At 40.1% G+C, this 21,625-nt stretch overlaps 1 protein-coding gene across 6 annotated transcripts in view; it reads right to left on the bottom strand.

Moving 5' to 3' along the window:
• Window positions 1-16,845, bottom strand: part of TJP1 (tight junction protein 1) — a 121,077-nt gene extending 104,232 nt beyond the window's left edge. For 5 of the 6 annotated variants that reach the window (XM_054450552.2, XM_054450553.2, XM_054450554.2 and 2 more), the window contains exon 1: window positions 16,349-16,838. In XM_054450552.2, the coding sequence (XP_054306527.1) occupies window positions 16,349-16,375 (27 nt within the window). In that variant the 5' untranslated portion in view covers window positions 16,376-16,838. Of the gene's footprint in view, window positions 1-16,348 lie in introns of all 6 variants that reach the window. The other variant, XM_054450550.2, reaches the window with a different exon arrangement.
• Between the last annotated feature and the right edge of the window lie 4,780 nt (window positions 16,846-21,625).

Raw genomic sequence — 21,625 nt, 5'->3', positions numbered from 1 at the left:
TGCCATTAAAATGGCATCAAAAGATAAGAGCTTTTTGCACCAAAATAAATAACTTTTGCACCAAATAGATAAGAGCTGTTATGGAAGATGCAAAAGGACTCTGTCTGCTGTGAAGATCAGAGATCTGTTCCCTGAGACAGCAACGTTTTGAGTTCAAGCTTGAAGGATGTCCAGGAAAAAAGTGGAGAAAGATGTTTCAGAAGATACAGCATGTTGGCAAGATTGTGTGATGCTACACACGATGCTGGCTTTGATATGACTAAGTTGTACAATCTATGGAACAAGGAGAGAGTAAAAGGAGAGAAGGTGCAAGGGTACCAGATCATAACAGGCTTTATAATATAATGCCAAGGACTTTAAACTCAAATGGAAGACACAAAAGAATTTTTGACAATCAAATGACATAATCAGAATTCATTCTGAAGGCTGTAATAGGAAAATGATTTGAGAAAGGGAAACCAGTTAGAAAGTTAGTGAGAAGTGGGGGCAGAGTTCAAGATGGCTCTTGAGTAGTCAACCAAGTAGCAGTGCTGAAGTCAAAAGGAAAAGATGTAATTACCCAAGGACTAAGATAACCCTGTAGACAACCAAAGGAACTTGAGAAGGAGCAGACAATAAGGATACATGAAAACCAGCGGAGCTAATACAAAACACTACTTACTGTCCAGAGTATACACCAAAGCTTAAGATCCCTCAATTTTTGAAATCAATATACCTCATTTATCTGACATCATAAAATAATAAAATTTCCACAAATCTTCAAGAACACTCTTGATGACATGCAGTTCCCCATTAGGAAAACCAATAGTAAAGGTATTAAGAATACTCTGTGAACCCTCCGAGTTCCTTCTGTGAGCAAAGCTGCTACACTGAACTGCTTCTCATTCCTTCTGAACTCCAAAGTGTTTCTGTTTTGGTCTTTTTGGCTTTTTTCCATCCAAATTGAAAGCAAGATCATCTATGGAGAAGAGGTTGAGCCAGGAACTTAAGGAGAAGTACAAGGTAGGTTTCAGTGAATAAAACAGATGACCCCTGCCCTTCAATGAAGTTTCAATTACATAATTTCAAATTGTGATCACTGCAACACAAAAGTACAAAGGGAATAGTGCTACATGTTAAAAGGTAAGGCAAAATATGTATATTTGGACTGATCTGATGGGCTGTCGTTTAAATTCCCAAAATAGAAATGTCCAGGAGGTAGTAAAAAAGATCACTCTAAAATAAAATGAAGAAGGGTCCTAACGATATTCAGGGATTCAACAAACGTCATGAATAGAAGATAAAAATTCAGGAAGCATAAGAATTAAAATAATGATCAAAATAAGAAGGCAGCAACTATAGGATAAAAGTCTCAATAGAAATTAAGTAAATTTAGCATCCAACACCCCACTGTATTCAACACTGGTTAAATTTACAAATGTATCATTGTATCCATCCCTTGGCTAACAGTTTAGGAAACAAATGATGAGATGGATATGACTAGGAAATATTAGTTGGAAAGACAGACACAGTGAACCTGTAATTTTTTGGTTGATCAAAGCTGAAGGTCTGCTAAAAACATAAGTTCACAGATAAGCTTCTATATTAGCTATAAAATAAGAGTGAAAGAACATCAGCTTAAAAGTTACCAGTATGTGTACATTAAATATTAAGAAAATCTCAGTAGGGACAGTTACAATATTCTTGGAAACTTAAAATCTAGAGTGCTTTCCAGTTATCAAAAATAGAACTATTTTTAGGTATAGCATCTTCTAAAGGTTGAAGATAGATAAAAAGATCTCTCACAGTTTACTCAGGTAGACAGGAGGAGGAAGGGAATGGCATAGCAGGGATGAAGAGAGAGTGACAGTCCTCTGAGTATATATCTTTTTGTATAACTCTCTTTCTTAGACCACAGTATTGTTTCATGACATTACCCTTCACAGATCAAAAAATTAAACTATTAAAACCAAAAAGACATGGGTGGAAGGGGAGGAATCAAAAACAGAATAAAAACAGTAACAAATGAACATAACTATATTACAGATGGAGAATGTAACCACACTAAAGAGTTTAACTTTTCTATAAATCTAATATTTTAAAATAAAAAGTTTTAAAAAATGTTATAATGGTATAGAAAAATGCAGAAAGATACCAATTTTGGAACAAATCATATTTATGTACTCAGAAAAAAAACTTGGTTTCAGAGTTGTGTATTTTAAGTTTTTATATATCCTACAATGAACACATGAATTTCATAATCCTTGAAAACTGGTAAACGTCACATCTGAATTACGAAACAAAAAATGGGCAAAAGTGGCCAGGCATGGTGGCTCACACCTGTAATCCCAGCACTTTTGGAGGCTGAGGCAGGCAGATCATTTGAGGCCAGATGTTCAAGATCAGCCTGGCCAACCTGGTGAAACCCCGTCACTACTAAAAATACAAAAATTAGCCAGGCGTGGGGGCACATGCCTGTAATCCTAGCTACTTGGGAGGCTGAGAATCATCTGAACCCAGGAGGTGGAGTTTGCAGTGAGCCGAGACTGCACCACTGCACTCCAACCTGGGTGACAGAGTGAGGCTGTCTTAAAACAAAAACATAAACAAGAAACAGGGAAAAGTGATCTACACTGTTAAAGTTGGGACAGGGTTACCTTTGTGTATGAAGTAACTGGAAGGGATGAAGGTGGGGGAGCTTCTGGGACGTAAAGTAAATGTTATTCCTTGATCTGAGTTGTGGGCAAACAGGCATATTCACTTTGAAAATTCATCAATCTGTGTACACCTATGATTTGCTTAATGTATTATGTTATTTAAAAATTCAAAATAAAGTAACCTGACAGAACTGTAAGTAATTTGACTGCAATGGATTAAAATAAATCAAATATGCTTCCATCCACCATATGCCCACAGTGATTTCAAAAAATGCTAAGTGCTGGCAGAACTCATTATTTTGAGAAACTGGTACATATAGGAAAAGAATAAGATATTTACTCTTCCTTTCCTATACAAACAGTACCAGTGGGCGATCAAAATAGTAGATGAAGGGAAGTTTCTTTTTTTAGAAGCACTCCAGCTAACCAATGAAAAAGGAATAATAAAAATTGAATATCATCATTTTGTAACACCTAGTGAATTAAGGGATCTAGACACTGATCATCAATGGCTGCAGACATCATCCAAAAACAACAGAAAAAACCCTGGGACTGAATGCCACTTATGAAGTAGAACTGTAAAAACAAACAAACAAAAAAATCAAATCTGAATCTGATCAAGGCTCTAGATCTGTGCTATCCAGTACAGTAGCCACCAGCCACATGGAGCTACTCAGCACTTAAAATGTGGGTAGTCCAAACTGAGATATGGTATATGTAAAATATATATATGATATGAAATATGTGATATGTATTATGATATGCTATGTGCAAAATATACATACGATATGTAAAATATACATGCAACAGTATTCAGAGACTGAATATGGAAAATAATTTAAAATATCTCACCTATAATTTTATATCATTGAATGCTAAAATGGTAATATTTTGGATATGTGTGTTAAATAAAACATGAAAATTAATTTTACCTTAAAAAAAGTTTTGGTGTGGCTACTACATTCAACAGAATTGCTCTAGCTCCAGTTAACCAATTTACAGGAAATACAGTGGGCCAACCACCATTGTAATCACCACAAGGAAGCAAATACCAAAATCCATACTGTGAAAAATTCTACAAATAATCCTGTTTCTCAACCAATAAAGCTGCAAGGGAAGTGGGGAAAGAGAGAGACACAAATGGGGGACCTCATATGCCTAAGAGAAATGTTAAACAATCACAGTAAGAGGACCTCATCAAGGAAAGTTGACATTTAAGACAATTAGAAAACACTAAATATGGCCGGGCACGGTGGCTCACGCCTGTAATCTCAGCACTTGGGAGGCCAAGGCGGGTGGATCGCCTGAGGTCAGGAGTTCGAGACCAGGCTGGCCAACACGGTGAAACCCCATCTCTACTAAAAATACAAAAAATTAGCCAGGCTTGGTGGCAGATGCCTGTAATCCCAGCTACTCAGGAAGCTGAGGCAGGAGAATCCCTTGAACCAGGGAGGCAGATGTTGCAGTGAGCCAAGGTTGTGCCACTGCACTCCAGCCTGGGCAACCAGGAGTGAAACTCCGTCTTACAAAAAAAAAAAAAAATCAAAACACTTAAGTATTTGATTTGGAGTTTATTTTAAAAGTGTGCTAATGATAATGTAGTTATAGCACTTTTAAAAAAGACATCTTTTAGACATACATATTCAGATAGATATTGAGTATTGTATCTCTTCTCTGAAATGCTTCGAACCATGTGTTTCCGATTTTAGGGTGAACATCTGAAATCCGAAAATCTGAAATCTGAAATGCTCCAAAGAGAATTTTCTTTGAGTATTATGTCAGTGCTCAAAAAGTACTGGATTTTGGAGCATTTCAGATTTGGGATGTTCACTCTGTATTAACAGATGAAAAAATATCTGGCATTTGCTTCAAAATAATGGGGAAGACAAGACACAATGAATGAAATACAGATGAAATGAGACTGGCTATAAGTTGTTAACCATACTGGGTGACAATAACGTGGGAATTCATTATATTCCCCACATCCACTTTTCTATAGGTTTGAAAATTTTCCACTTAAAAGAAGGTAACTTGAGGGGACTAGAAATTAATTACTGATTTAGGAAAGACCCAAACCAAGAATGCTGCTACCATGATGCCAGGATATTAAGTAGTATTTCCATCAGCTGGCTATTCTAGCAACTGCTTCCCCTCCCCTTTCAGAATAGTAAGAAAAATGCAACTAGTCCTGGAGATGGATTAGTACCTTCCTTCTGCTGCTAAGCTGAATTTAAGGTGGTCTAACATTACCAGAAAGTGAGTAACAGCATTAAAAAGGCAACTCTCGTCTAGAAGGGGTAACGGATATTAATCAAATAATAGCGGAGAACTAAGTACAGGTTATCGTAAGTGCTATAAAGGGATACACAGAGTTTAAAGCACAGAGTTTTGACCTAGTTTCTGGGCTCTGGGCAAAGTCTTTGAGGAGAAGAGACAGCTATGAGGTGCATGAGAGATGGAGGTGGCAAGGTTTCCGGCTAGAAAAAACAGCACGTGCAAGAGCCTGGTGTAGGAAAGAGCATCTCTCATTCATTCAAATAATGTTTGAGAGTTTCCTATGTACTAGACACTGTGTTAAACTACACGAATAACTGGACAAAACTAGTATGACCTTTGTTCCCATGGAGCTTACAGTCTAGCAGGAGAACTAGATGATTGAAAAACTCCATGGCTAAATATATAACCACAAGTTTAAATAAGTACTATGAAGGAAGGAAAAACAGTGCCATGAGGAACTCAAAGAGAAAGTTGACAGGAAGTACACTTGCTAGGAACCAAAAAGAGGAAAGCACAGTTTGAGAACAAGAAACAAGGAGGAAAAAGATATAAGATGTGGCTAGAAGGGTAGGCAGGGGCCAAATAATCCACTAGGAGCTTACTGACTATATTAAGGATTTTGATCTTTTACTCTAAAGGTAGTTAAGCAGCCTAGGAATTTTAGGATGAGTGTTCGTATTTGTGTGTAGCGGGGGGGGGGGGGGGGGGGGTTGGGGGGTGGAACAGAGAGAAACTAATCAAACTTGCATTTTGAAAAGATTACTTCAGAAAAACAGATTGTAAGGGGAAGAGGGGGGTATGATACTACTTAGGAGGCTATTACAGGAATCCAGAGGGAGGATTACTTGGTGGGGGTGCAGGGGCAGTGGGAGGGAGAATGTAAATGGTTGAAAGTACGGATAAAACAAGCAGAAAGACCTGAGGTGCTCAGCAGATCAAAGCTGAATGGAACTTGCTAATCAACCATTCACCACACTAGGTAGACATCCAAATTGAGCCAGGTACCCTGGATTTGGAATAGTCTTTCAACTCTATTGCCTAATCCATCAGACTAAAGACTGTATCTCTTATCTAATGCCATTGCAATAATTTTTTCAAAAGTATCTCAGGAACCCAAGGAACCTTCCTCTGAAACCATAAAACATCTTGCTGGGCTGAAACTACTAACCTACAGGCTGATTGAGCTTTGTCCAGAAATAAATAAATGAATCCTCCTTCTGAAACCACAGAACATCTTGCTGGGCTGAAAACTACTAACCTACAGGCTGATCTCTGTCCAAAATGAATGAATGAATGTCTTAAATAATCTATAGGCCAACCTTTGTCCATAAATAAACAAGTAAATAAATAAAATTCCTATATGCCTCCTCTCTGATATTAAAATGGGCTTCACTTAAAATGTTTTTAGAAGACACAGCTAACATAATAGGAGCCCACAATCTTAGTATGTGCTGAGCCCACAATCACCCTGAGATGGGTCTTGTTTGCATTTTTACATTTGCACTTTGTGTACAGATGAGAAAACAGCCATTTAGTGGCAGACTCAGGATACAGATTCCAGAGGCTAAACTCACATATAAGTAAAACTTAAGAGTTGCTCAATGATAATCTTTTCAGTCCTTATTTTACTTGACCTCTCTGTGCAGGATCTGGCCTGCTGACAGATGAATGGTGTTTACACGGATGTTCACTTTATAATACTCCATTAATGTACATTTGCTTTATGTACTTTTGTACACATGGCAATATAATTCACAATAAAAAGATATAAGAAACTAAGTCAACTAGCAAGACTTAAGTCAGGGTAACTTACATGAAAATCCGGATTTACAACCTCTTTTGAAAAACTGGGAGATCTGGCCTGTCTTCTTCCAAAACAACAATCAGCTGGGGCTGAGCAAGAGCTGCTTCCTTTAGACGAACTGGCTTGTGCTCTGATGGAGCAGTGCCCTCTCTTCTGGCTTTCATGATTCATGCTGCTTGTCTGGTCTAAGACCTACCTAACACCATTCCATCCTCTTCTCCCTGGTGCTCTCTTACAACACACGAACATATAAGGATGTGAATGTATGACTTATAGAACATGTAAGTAGATGTATGATTACCTATGGCAAGTAAATTTAACCTCAGATCCCTCACCTGTAAAAACAGAGATAATCGTAGTATCTAACAGAATTGTGAAGATTAAACGGGATAATGCACCTAAAACACTTAGCTCAGTATCTGTCACAGAGTCAGCATGCAATATAAGGGGCTACTGTTTGTTTTGACACATTTCTCACACTTATAACTAAAATGTAAGCCTACTTGCCATGGCTACTGACTTGATTTTTATAGGTGATATAGCATCAAAATAGTGTACTTCTGTATTAATACTCCAATAATTGCCACTGTTAGAAAAAAAAAATCAGTAAATAAATCTTCCTTAGTACCTTTATATGACATTACCAGGAAAAATTTCCTACAATTATATTTTGAAAGGCAGACCCATTTTTGCCAAATTCATGTATTTCCCCTGATTGTGGCTTTTGGTGGTCTGATCAGTCAGGTAAGTGGATATCTTACTACTAAAACATACTTCAATACTTACTACTAAAACGAACTTTAGTATGACAAACATGTTAGTCACAAAACAACCTCCAAACTAAGACCAACTTGATTTTTCAAGATAATCACAGGAACACCAAAAGAAGCTTACTACCTTTTACTCAGCTGTTAGTACTCCAATGACTGCCTAATAATGCATATCTAATTCTTGCCCCTCAGACAGACATATACAATATTTTTCTCCAAAAAGCCACAAAAGTCTAACTGAAACTATTTTCTCCTGAAACCAATAAAGTCCTCATACAATGGAATACCATGAAGTACAAGAACAGAATGAAAACTAATGAGCTACAGTTATCCACAACATAATCTTACAAACATAATGCTGAGCAAAAGAAGCCATACGCAACAGAATTCACACTAGAAGATTCTGTATGCGCAAAGTTCAGAGAGTCAAAACTAGTGCTTTCAGAATGCATAATTAGGTGGTAACTATAAAGAAGAACTAGAAAATGAGAACCCTAGAAGACAAGATACATGTAATCCTTGAGGGAGGGAGGGAGGATATGACCCAGAGAAGGCATGTTAGGGATTCTAGCACTTATCATTATGGACAGAATTTTATTTGCTGCTCTCTACCCGCACCATTAAAATGCCCTATCAGTACAGAGATGTGTTCACTGCTGCATCTCCAGCACCTACAACAGTGATTGGTACACACGAGGTAACCGACAAATATCTGCTGAATGTAAAATTCCGCTTTAGGAATCCAAATTGTTACATATTTCACAGCTTCTTGAACCCTAAATGTAACAGTAACAGCTAGTATAGTGTCCATTTGCCTTGTCAGTATATTCAAGGAGCTGTTAAGCATATAAGCCCAATTACTTTATAATTCTTGATGTCTCCCTTCTATTGAGATACTGATACCAAACATATGCAGAAAACTTACATGAATGTATCCAGATTCAATTCAAACATTTAAAAATATTAACAAGGAAAAATACAGAAACTCTGCTGAGCAGCAAGCCCAGGCTTTAGATAATGACTTTGTCACCTCCTCCAACGAAGAAAGCACACAAGAATGCTCTGTTATTACAGGATGACCATAAGTTTGCTCATATTTTTAAGAGTAAACAATGCAAATCCTTTGTTTCTTCAGCAATGAGTTACACAATTCACAAAGTGATTATTACAGCATACAGCAGTTGAAAACTGTAAATTTCTAGATGGGGATCCCAAACAAAATGTACTCATTTAATATTTGTTAAGCTAACAAAAAGAATTAGTCATTACTGGTATCCTCCTGAATTTTAAAATTACATACTGAATTAAGTGAGCTAATCTTATATTAAATTTAACTTGTGATATTCAGTTACCAGAAACTGTTGTACAATCTCCAAGACAGTGACAATTCCAAAAGAGTGAAAATTCCTAAGACAACCAAGAAGAAAAATGAACTTTTCAGTCTTTGGGAATTTACATTTTCTTAAAAAGGAAAAAAATATTTCAGCAAATCAAAAAAAATTAATTAAACCAGGTATACGCTAATCTTATGCTCCTAATTAGAATCCACAGAAAGTAATATCAGCTTCTGTTTTACCTCCTTTCTGGACATGATAAACTAGAATTGAGATCATTCATCAGTTAACTCACTTCCCAGTATTTTCAGTATATCAAGTGAAATATAACCACAACACAAACTAATAAAACCTTATCTCTTGATCTATCCCAAAGTGAGGGCCACCTGAGATTCAGTATCAAGCACTACATATATGACAGTCAGGGTTTTGTTATCACATTTCAAATGGTGTTTTACAGTACAAAGTTTGGTAACACTGGTGTTCTCATGATCTAAAGCTGTGTTCTCCTGGTAAAGGCAATCATTCAGAGTCCATTTATTTACATCCATGCTTAGGATATAAGATAAAACTCCCTACCCTACGTATTCCCCACATACTTCTCATTATTAAGAATTTATCTGTTTAAGAGGAATGGAAATAAAGCACCTGGCTAGCCCATAAAGGAGCAACCTGAAGCCACTCTTCTCTGCAATAAATAAATAAAGATACACTCTAGGTCAGAGACAGCAAAAGTCTTATTTTTATTGCTGGCTTATGCAAGAAATACTGCAACACATCAATTTTATAGGATTAACTTTAAAATCTGTAAACTATCCTAATGTCTATTTCTTTCTACAAGACTAAAAGTTGTTAAAGTAAAAAGGTTTTTCAAGATTTGCTTTCAAAATTCAGAGGTGCAAAGCAAGTTCCAGTCAAATATTCCAGGAGGATCATTCTAGACATAAACTATCTTTTTATTTAACATATCAAAACTTTGCTAATTAGAAATGACTGGCTCATTCCACTAGCTTGTCTTCAGCTACTATAATGCTCAGTCATACACAATGCTGAGCACGTGAATGCTTTCAGGCAGGCCTGAAATGAGCAATGACTGAGCGGTCAGAGATGGGTGGCACTACACATGAATTTACAGCTGGACTCATGGTCTTTCAGTAAAGTGAATTTTTATATCAGGGGTATGTCAAGAAACAGGATTCCATCTCCAAATTTTCCACTAAAACTATTATTTTTAAAGGCATTTTCCATAGCAGCATGGTGATCTATCATATGTATACACAGTTTTATTCTTAGAACTGTACAGAGTTTACATTTGGTCTCTAAACAGAAAAGAGATTAAAGCGCAAGTAAAAGTCAGAGCCAGACCTTGTTTCCAGGACTGGAGGGGAAAAAGGGAGTGGAACTACTGTACTTTTTTTCCTTCAAATCAAACGGGAAGCAGAACTACATAGACTGCATTACAGCCCTCAAAGCCACAGATTGGTTTCCACCTCATTATTTATTGGTGTCTTTCCTTTTTTTTTTGAGACAGAGTCTCACTCTGTCGCCCAGGATGGAGTGCAGTGGTGCGATCTCGGGTCACTGCAAACTCCGCTTCCTGGGTTCAAATGATTCTCCTGCCTCAGCCTCCCAAGTAGCTGGGATTCTAGGCATGTGCTACCACACCCGACTAATTTTTGTATTTTTAGTAGAGACGGGGTTTTGGCCGTGTTGGTTGTGCTGGTCTTGAACTCCCGCCCTCAGGTGATACGCCCGCCTCAGCCTCCCAAAGTGCAGGGATTACATGCTTGAGCCTGGCAAATTGGTGTCTTTCCTAATATTATAATGTAATTTGTCCCAATATATAACCTGGGGGGGAAAAACACTACAATTTGAAACTGTTTTATGAAGCTGTCCTGAAACAAATTTAAGAGTTGTAAAATGTAGTTAGGATTATCAGCCAACTATATAAATTAAAGCTTTAACCACGACGGTCTAAAATGCCAAACACACACAAAAATTATTGCTACAGTGAGGATCATTAAAAGTTGGCAGCCAAACTTCAGTGACTTCTCACAAACTACAGTGAGTTTTTTACTTTTAAAACAGTATGAAGCAAGTATGCATTGATCAGTAACTATCATAATTAAAACTACATTGCATCACTCACTCAAGAAACAATCCCTATATGTAATGACTGATTTTTGTCATTAATTTTTGTTCATTAGCTTGGCCATTTTCTGCAGTTCTTAAGGTTTCAAAAACGTTAAGATATCAAGAAAAGCCCACTGTATACACAAATTAACTCAAGATGGATTAAAGACGTCAATGTAAAACCCAAAACCATAAAAACCCTAAAAGAAAACCTAGGCAATACCATTCAGGACATAGGCATGGGCAAAGACTTCATGATGAAAACACCAAAAGCAATTGCAACAAAAGCCAAAATTGACAAATGGGATCTAATTAAACTAAAGAGCTTCTGCACAGCGAAAGAAACTATCAGAGTGAACAGGCAACCTACAGAATGGGAGAAAAACTTTCGGCGTCTAGTGATCTGACAAAGGTCTAATATCCAGAATCCACATGGAACTGAAACAAATTTACAAGAAAACAAACATCCCTATCAAAAACTGGGCAAAGAATATGAACAGACACTTCTCAAAAGACGACATTTATGCTGCCAAAAAAAAGGAGGTATTTATGTGGCCAACAAACATATGAAAAAATGCTCATCATCACTGATCATTAGAGAAATGCAAATCAAAACCACAATGAGATACCATCTTACACCTGTCAGAATGGTGATTATTAGAAAGTCAAGAAACAACAGATGCTGCCGAGGCTGTGGAGAAATAAGAACGCTTTTACACTGTTGGTGGGAATGTAAATTAGTTCAACCATTGTGGAAGATAGTATGGCAATTCCTCAAGGACCTAGAACCAGAAATACCATTTGACCCAGTAATCCCATTACTGGGTATATACCCAAAGGAATATAAATCATTCTCCTATAAAGACACATGCACACATACGTTTACTGCAGCACTATTTACAATAGCAAAGACATGGAACCAACCCAAATGCCCATCAATGATAGACTGGATAAAGAAAATGTGGTACATATATACACCATGGAATACTATGCAGCCATAAAAAAGAATGAGTTCATGTCCTTTGCAGGGACACGGACGAAGCTGGAAGCTATCATCCTCAGCAAACTAACACCATAATAGAAAACCAAACACCACATGTTCTCACTCATAAGTGGGAGTTGAACAATGAGAACACATGGACACAGGTAGGGGAACATCACACACCAGGGCCTGGGGCCTGTTACCCGGGTGGGGGGGGGGGGGGGGTGGGGCAAAGGGATGGAGAGCATTTAGGACAAATACCTAATGCATGTGGGGCTTAAAACTTAGACGATGGGTTGATAGGTGCAGCAAACCACCACGGCACACGTATACCTATGTAACAAACCTGCACATTCTGCACATGGATCCCAGAACTTAAGATAAAAAAAAAAAAAAAAAAAAAAGCCCACTGTGTTTCACTTGATACAATATATTAATTCCTGGGTATCATGTAAATCAGTGTAACAGTAAAAAATGACATAGATCATTTTAATACTAACTTACATTATAATTTCAGATAGCCACAGCGGGCAATACTACTATTCCCGAGACTTACCAAAAACATAAGTATTCAGCAAAATCTAATAAACATACACAATAGCACAATCTTAAATTAAATTTTATTGCTTCCTCCAAAGGGAAATAGCTTGAAAACACAGAAGCCACTGAAACTTCCTTCAGCCACTTTTCTGTAATTCAACCAATGAAATCGTTTCTTACAATGATTCATACCACTTTCTTACACATTTAAACAATTCTTTGGTGACGCAGAGAACCACCCTAATTCTTGTTTTTCAACTTTCTAATAATCTTAAATCAAGTACACCAGTAAACAAAATTCTGATTGCGAATGTAGACGTATATCACACATATAAAAAACGTTTTTTTCCTTTATTTATTTATTTGAGACAGTCTCTCGCTCTGTTGCCCAGGCTTGAGTGCAGTGGTGCAATCTTGGCTCAATGCAACCTCTGCTTCCCGGGTTCAAGCGTTTCTCTTGCCTCAACCTTTCCATTAGCTGGGACTACAGGCGCCCGCCACCAGGCCCGGCTTTTTTTTTGTATTTTTAGTAGAGACGGGGTTTCACCATGTTGGTCAGGCTGGTCTTGAACTCCTGACCTCGTGATCCGCCCCCCCCCCCCCCCCCCGGCCTCACAAAGTGCTGGGATTACAGGCGTGAGCTACCGCACTCGGCCACGTTTTTTCCTTCATTACTTTTTGTTTTTGAGACCGAGTCTCACTTTGTCACCCAGGCTGTAGTGCAGTGGCCCCGATCTCAGCTCACTGCAACCTCCACCTCCCAGGTTCAAACAATTCTCCTGCCTTAGCTTCCCAAGTAGCTGGGATTACAGGCACGTGCCACCATGCCCGGCTAATTGTTGTATTTTTAGTAGAGACGGGGTTTCACCATGTTGGCCAGGCTGGCCTCGAACTCCTGACCTCAAGTGATCCGCCCGCCTTTATTACTTCTTTACTATCATGCATGGAGAATTCTTTTCAATCTAGGTACATACATATTTTTAAGTAGTACTCTACATTTTCTTCTACTATTTTAGAATTTTTATTGCTCTTTGTCATTTAGATTTCCTGTGATTTTTTTTAGCCTATGAGGCAGAAAACATTTTTAAAAAATGGATAACCAATAGTCCTAGCACCATATATTGAACAAGCCACTTTCTCCAATAGTCTACGATATTATTTTTTACCACATATTCGTAGTTTTCCACCTTGCTGGCTAAATGAACTTAAAAGTTACCGTATCTCTGTGTTTCAATTTCTTCACCAAAAAGTAGAGATAATAGTTCACTTCACAGGGTTACTGTGAGAATTAAATAAATTTAGCACTCAGAACAATACTTGACATGCAATAATACCGATGATCATAATTACTAAAAACCCATAAATGCACAGATGTTTCTGGACCTCCCTGGTTCCTGAACTGACGGGCTGCTTTAAATGACTGTGAATTTCTAACAAGTTTCCTGATCGGGCCTTCTTTTTCCAAAATTTTGTGGCTATCATTTTATCAGGTAGGTTTTCTTATCAATATGTCAAGTTTTCTACAATACGACACTAGAAGACACTGACTTGGGGAAAATTAGTAAATTCTACAACAGTGACTGTCTCCATCCAGAAAATACGTTGTTTCATCTCGTTTATTCAGATCTCACTTTATGTCCTTCATTAAGACTCCAGTAGCTCACCAATATTTGTTATATTTATTTCTAGGTAGTCTTTTTAGAGATACATTTAGTAGTATATATCAGAATTTAAACTGCACATAGCCTTTGCCTCGGTAATTCCATTTTTAAGAATCTGATATACAGTAATATATGTGTACAGATATAAAAAGGCTAACATTCCAAGAGCAAAATCCTGGAAACAAATGTCTATCAATAAAGCAAAGATAATCTAAACAGCAGCATATTCATAGGATGACAAACTATTCAACCATTACAAAGAAAACCGAACCAAAAGCACTGGCTTATTAGGCAGGAGTTTCCCAAACTATCATGCTAAAAACAAAAACAGCGAGCTTCCAAATTAATGTTGCCTTTTTTTTTTTTTTAAACTGAAGGGAGGGTGGGGAAAACAAAAGCATCATATGTAAAGCACTGAGTCCAGCCTGGCTCTTAGTAAGCATTTTAATCACCTTCAAAAATTAAATGTGACTTACAGAAACAGGTCACTCAATATTATTTCATTTCACCTATTCATTTATGGCCTGTTTTGCTCTATATAAAATTCTGAGGTGGCTCCATAATACAGCATCTTAAAAAAAAGCTTTCAACTTGCCTTTTACTCGTAAATATTTAGAAGGCAAAAAACGTCCCTACAATGTAATATTTAACGAGTGATGCTTTTCAATATGCCATACAAATCTCAATACTATAATTCAGAAGTACTTCTCCTCCTTTTAAATCACCTTACTGTGGCAATCCATTGAAAACGTATTTCTCTCCATATTTGAAATAACCTCTTAAAAGTGTGTTGTCTTGCATATTAAGTACCAGAGATCACACTTCAGGAACAAAGTGACATTCTGCGTAATACGGAAACAAAGCCTTTCCTCCAAGGAAAGGAAGCCCCAGAAAAGACAAATAATGGGAGTTTATTTTAAAACCAAAGCAAAATGTTGCCTTTTATCCTAAATCTCTGGATCAAGTTTTACCTTTAGATTGTTCTTCCTCAATATAAGGTCAAAAGGTACAAGTTAAATTTTTCTTAAACGAAGAATACTATATCCCTTAAAACAATCTATTCATTAGTAAGTGTAACCGCTAGCTTCTCCCAGCCAGCAAACAAGCTTCTGTGAGAGTTCAAAAGTTTCAGAGGCATAGTATTCCTGCTCCCAGATGTTACGAGTAAGCATTTCAAACAAAAATACACACATAAAACCACTACCTGCCCAAGTATCTCGATACTATTTGAAGTAATGAATTGATATTCTTTAAAGGGCAGATTTTTACTCCTCACATTTCTGTATTCCTTTGTTTGAAATAACAAGTACTACTTTATGATGAAAAAACTAATATACAAAATGGGAGAAGGATTCTAGCTGTTTTTCAAGAACTTTGGCTTTTTAATGTAATACACAACTTAGTTTCAAAGCAATGGGAAAACGGAATAATATTTCAGAGCCCATGGGAAAAATAACAGGAAAAATGTTACTTTTTTTTGGCTGAACTCACCGGTCTTTACTAATTTTTAAGAGCTCATCTTATTGTTCATTCGTAGGAATACTTTGTATTACTTTTGAAAGTTTAATTCAAGTTAAATCATTAAATGTTAAAGATGTTATTTTCAAAGTTACCTTAAATAAGTAATACAGCATGAAAAAAACCCGACCTACTACACCTCACAGGCTGAGTGGAGTGTTTTGCAGTCTCAACGCCTTATCACTGGCGTGCGCATACCGCAGGGAGTGACATCAGATCGAAACTACAGGGTTTCGCCGGGGACCAACCACTCCTCCAAAGACAGCAGCTCCCGGCCAGCTGGAGGTGGCACCCCAAGCCCCGACCCGCCGAGGGCCGGCTGGCGGCCGCCGAACCCTCACTGGAGCCGAGTTTCTCCGCGAGGGACCTGTTGCGCGTCCCCGCCCTCAGCGAGCCGCAGCTAGACATAGGCGCCGGCAGCTAGGCACAGGCGCCGACAGCTATGCACCTGCCCAGGACGGCAGCCGGGCGCCCGCAGCCCCCTCCCCGGCCGCCCCCAGCGCGGCCCGCGCCGCCCCCGCCCGAGGGGCTCGCCGCGGCCCGCTGCTCGCGGCCCCGCTCCAGCCCTGCCCACCCCGCCGCCCCGGGGCCCAGGTAGCCACGGGCGAGGGAGGGCGGGACGCGGACCAGATGCCGGTGGGCGGGCGGCGGCGCTCGGCCCGGTCTGGCCCTGGCGGCCGCGGAGGCGCTCACCTTGGCGGCCGCAGCTCTGGCGGACATCTTGTCTCTCTCCAGCGCCGCGCGAGGCTCCTCGGACCCGAAACTCCGCGGCGCCGGCCCGCCCGCTCCTCACGCCACAGCCCAAATAAACATCTCCCGAGAGCGAGCGGGGCAGGGGCGGGGGCGGCCGGAAGGGCCCGGCCCAAGGGGAGGGAATTCAACTCGGACAAAAGTCCGGAAAGCGCCCGCCCCGCCCGGGTCTTCTCCACGGGGCGCGCCCGACCGGCACCTCCCTCCGAGCGCGGCCACCCGCTCGGCCTCCCGCAGCTTTCGCAGCCCGGCCACGTCGGCCTCCCCCAGTCGCCCGCCAGTCAGCAGCACTCGTGGCCTCCAGGCGTCTCCTCGGAAGCCGGCTTCCGCACGTAACTTCCCGGGAACCGGCGGCCGCCAAGGAACGCGTCGTCCGCTGGCTCAGCCGGCGCCAGCAACTCAGCGGCCACGCAAACCTGCCGGCCCGGCCCACTGAGCATGCCCGGCCCGGCGGGGGCGGGGCTGGACGAGGCGAGGCGGGGCGGGGCGGGGCGGGGCGGGGGCGGGGCCGCGGCGGGGGAGGGGGCGGGGCGAGCGGCCGGGGTCCGACCCCAAGCGCGGAAGGAAAAGCCGGGTAACCCAAGTAACTTGGAAGACAGTTTCCGCTGCCGTGCGAGTCTTCCTGTTTGTTTTTATCCAAGGTCCAGCAAAATTCGCCCCCAAGGAGAAAGCGCCTGTGCACCAAAGCTTTCCTTAAGAGACTTGTCCACTTGCTCCTCGACAAGCCACGCCATATGAGCCCCATGCATGAGTGCGGCTGGAAAGGCCGGCAGAGCCGATACCCGCCAGTTGTTTCCTTCACTGGGCAAACAGCATGGTCACGGCTGTCACCGCGTGCCTCGGCGTTGTTCCCAAGGAAAGCGGAATGCATTTTCTGCAAGGCGCGTCATGGCTTTTATCTCCGAGGAGCTCCGGCAGGGTCAGAAGCCTTGCTCTCGTTCACCAGTGCCGACTGCCAAGGCTGAAACTGGTGATGAGGTCATGGGCACCCGGAGGCAGCAGCCTGAGAAACACCCTAGAGACCTGTGACATCTCGGCCCACACCCCACATTAGACCTCAAGATATATCCAAAGTCTCTTTCCCGCCCATCTAGACAGGAATCTTGGAAAGTTTATTTTTGGCCATCAAGATTGCTGAAATTCTTGTTGACTGAACGGGTCAGGCTGCCCTGCATTCCAAACGCTGTCCCTCCAACTCAAAGTTGGGCAGAAAAGGGTGTAAACACGTGCAGTCCATGGTCCAGTTTAATCAGCCACTACACAAACTTCCCAAAATGTTGACGGCTTTGCTAAACACCAAGGAACATGGTAAGAAACCATTCCTAGCCTCACTAATCTATACTTGTAAATGTAGAGGTCTTCAAAAATGCCAGAAATTTTTAGTAACATCAATGATAACATCTTTAAAGTATCTGGTATAGTGCCACAACCGGCACAGAAGAAATGGAAGAAATCATAAACATCAGGCTTTAGACAATGGTTTTCTCTTTAGAATTCAACTGTATGAAAAGAACAAATTTAACAAAGTATGTGTAGATGATACATAAGTATCAATTAAGGCTTCTAAGTAAAGTGCCACACATCTTGCAACCCAAAGCTATCTGAACTAGAAAAGAGCCTTCTGCAAACCAAACCCATATTCCTTTTTGTTCTTCATAAAAATGGTTAAAGTCATTTTTGTTTTAAAGTCATGTTGTAATTGTTTTGCTTTTGGACAAAGTATTATTTATTCTTTTAAGAAATGTGGGCCAGGCGTGGTGGCTCACGCCTGTAATCCCAGCACTTTGGGAGGCCGAGGCGAGCGGATCACGAGGTCAGGAGTTCGAGACCAGCCTGGCCAATATGGTGAAACCCCGTCTTTATTAAAAATACAAAAATTAGCCTGGTGTGGCGCGTGTCTGTAGTCCCAGCTACTCGGGAGGCTGAGGCAGAAGAATCACTTGAACCCGGGAGGCAGAGGTTGCAGTGAGTCCAGATCGTGCCACTGTACTCCAGCCTGGGCAACAGAGCAAGACTCCGTCTCAAAAAAAAAAAAAAAAAAAAAAGGTGGCCAGGCGTAGTTGCTCACGCTTATAATTCCAGCACTTGGGGTCGTGCGCAGTGGCTCACGCCTGTAATCCCAGCACTTGAGAGACCAAGGCAGGCAGATCACTTGAGGTCAGGAGTTCGAAACCAGCCTGGCCAACATGGTGAAACCCCATCTCTACTAAAAATAGAAAAGTAGCTGGGCATGGTGACAAACGCCAGTAATGCCAGCTATTCGGGAGGCTGAGGCAGGAGAATCGCTTGAACCCGAGAGGTGGAGTTTGCAGTGAGCTGAGATCGTGCCGTTGCACTCCGGCCTGGGCAACAAGAGTGAAACTCCGTCTCAAATCATCATCATCATCATCATCATCATCATCATCATCATTATCATCATCATCATCATCCCAGCACTTCGGGAGGCCAAGACCAGAGGATTCCTTGAGGCCAGGAGTTTAAGACCAGCCTGGGAAACAGTGAGACCCCATTAAAAAAAATAATAATAAAAAATTGTGATTAAATTTCCTCATGTGCAAACACCATTTAAAAAGGTTTGGGAGGTATTTTTTAATTTTAAAAGGTGATGAAAGACCTTTCACATTATCTTTACCATTTAAGAAGATGTGCAATTGCATAACCTGCCTAGAACTAGGTGTGGTGTCTTTAATAGCACCTAAATCTAGAGACAGTATCTACAAATGCACTGACATTTTTCACTTTTCCTTATTTGTCACTTTTACAAGTTGCCCAATGTGTAATTTAAATGCTAGATTGCAACTATTTGTCACTAATTAAAAATAGTTATATATTTAACGGTTTTACCTTTGCCATGGTTTAAAAAATGAAATCAAACAAAAATATTTCATCTTGAGAATACTATTCTTTAAAAGTTATATTCAGTATTTCAGTGACTAATAGTATCACTTTAAAAATTTTCAGTGGTATTTTTAATATCTAAATTAAACTTCATAAAGTCTGTTCTTTAAATAAACAAGAAAAGGTTTTTATCATCTGTAAAATAAAGGTAAAACACTGTTGCCAACAATTAAAAACAAAGCTTTATTCCTACAGTTTATTTTTAGGTAGGTGCTTTGATAACAAGTGGAAAGTATAAAGCATAATCTGAAAGAATCACCCCTTTAACAATTAAAGAGTTTATCCATGGAACACCAAAAAAGTATTTTCTGACTTTTATGCTTACACATGCATGTCATAATAGCTCCTCTAGATCAATATGGGAAGAAATACAAGTTAATTAAGGATTCTCATTTAGAGTTACAATAATGTTTAACCACAAATCTCTTTCGATTGTACAGATTTATCTTATTTCTGATCATCTCTGCAACTAAACAGGAAACTAAAAAAACCACAACACTTAAAAGACAACTTCCTGTGGGATTTTTGGTGTCTGCGGCTCAGAATGAAAAAAGCATTATGTGTGCAAAATCTTTACACATTTTAGATAGAACTACTTAATAAAACAGCCTTGACCAAATGAACAACTATATCCATACCTAATTTGTATATATGTATATGTATGGTTTTAATTGCAAAAAAGATCCTTAGGAAAGCATATTTATGTTATTTTTACATGAACTGTGAGTTTACGCTTGACACACAAAGAGGAAGTATTTATTTACGGTAGTGAAGCATTAGACAATCTCGATAATGTCAGAGAAGAGAATATATACAAAATATTAGAAGGAGAAGAACTTTATCAAGATGTTATAACAACCAAAAGTAATCCTGATTCCACTCCTATGCCATACCATTAAAGATTCTAAAAATTGTTACAGAATTTTCCTCTGCCAATAAAGTCATGTAACAATGTTAAATGGGGGAAAGATTCTTTTAAGGCTCATAATGTTTCTAAATTTCATAGACCAGCAAAAATTTTAAAACCATCTTAGAGGTGCAATACAGGAGTACCAACTTTTTAATCTTATAAAGTAAAAACATTTTAAAACAAACATTATAAACTGTATATGTAAAGATAATTAAAATGGCAAATTTTATATTATGTGCATATTACCACAGTTTAGAAATACAAAAAGAAAGCTATTACCAACACCATTTCTTTTTTTTTTTTTTTTAAAAAAAAGAAGACATAAACACTAAAAAACAAGTCTTTTTAAATTCAGTTCAGTATACAGAAAGTTATTCCTTGAAAGAATTCCTCCTTTGGGGCTACCCTTACCTCTGACTGGGGCAAGGTGGAGCTTTCTTTTTTCAGAGTCCCAAATATTGCGCAACCAGGCAGGTCGGAAGCTCCATAAATCCATGACTGGAATCCAGGCAGGCTGGCATACAGGCCTCTGGCTCATCCCTGAGCGGTTTGTCCTCCATTCTTGACAGCTCCTCCACTCTGATCTATACTTTCCTGTGATTCCTTTAAGACTCCCTCCCCAGCCCAGGCAAAACATCTCATCTTATAATCCACAGAGAAAACAGACATTAAGGAATAGAAACTCCCTTCCCTTCCTGCCAAAACACTGACAAGTCTACCCTGGGCATCCGCTTTTCCTCTCCATCTTCCCCCCAAGGGTTACGAATTCCATCTTGGGGGGCTGACCCTCTCAGCTATGTCCTCTTTCTGTATCATCTTCATCCTGTCATTAGCTAATGAATTCTACCTCTGAGAATTCAAGCTTCCTCTAGTGTTTCCCATCATAAACACAGTCAGGGCTCCCCAGGCTACCTACCAAGGTGTGCACTACTGCAGGTGTACAAGACCCCAGGGAAGAAGGGCTTGCAGCTGGGGTTTAATGTGGTTGCTGTCTTGAATTGTAAGGACTTTCATTTTGGATTTGTGTTTTGTAAGTGAAGGTCAATGGGAAAATGAGGCACACACTGGGGGACTGGGGCCTCTGCTCTCACAGGGTCCTGTCACCTCCTAGGAGGGTATCTGAGCTGCCCGCTCCCACAGCTCTGGATACCCTTGCTGGTCTTCTCCCACTCTGCTCCACTGCCACTGCTGAAAGGGATCCAAGCAAGGTGTGGGGTTTGAGTATGCATACCTACAGCATCTTGAGTGCACAAAAGCCCCAAACAGGCAGTATCACTTTCTGTCTGGTGGCTGCCTGGCTGGAGGCCATCTCTTGGTGAGGGTGAGCCTTTGGCCCAGCCCGGATTCCAGATCCAGTCATGGAGGTTTAAGGATCCTTGGTGGTTACCATCTGCTGTGGGTTGCAGCAATAG

Source organism: Pongo pygmaeus, chromosome 16 (assembly GCF_028885625.2).
Source record: "Pongo pygmaeus isolate AG05252 chromosome 16, NHGRI_mPonPyg2-v2.0_pri, whole genome shotgun sequence".
Lineage (NCBI taxonomy): Eukaryota > Metazoa > Chordata > Mammalia > Primates > Hominidae > Pongo > Pongo pygmaeus.
The sequence above is the reverse complement of the archived record's forward strand: the minus strand, read 5'-3'. Positions and strand labels throughout refer to the sequence as shown.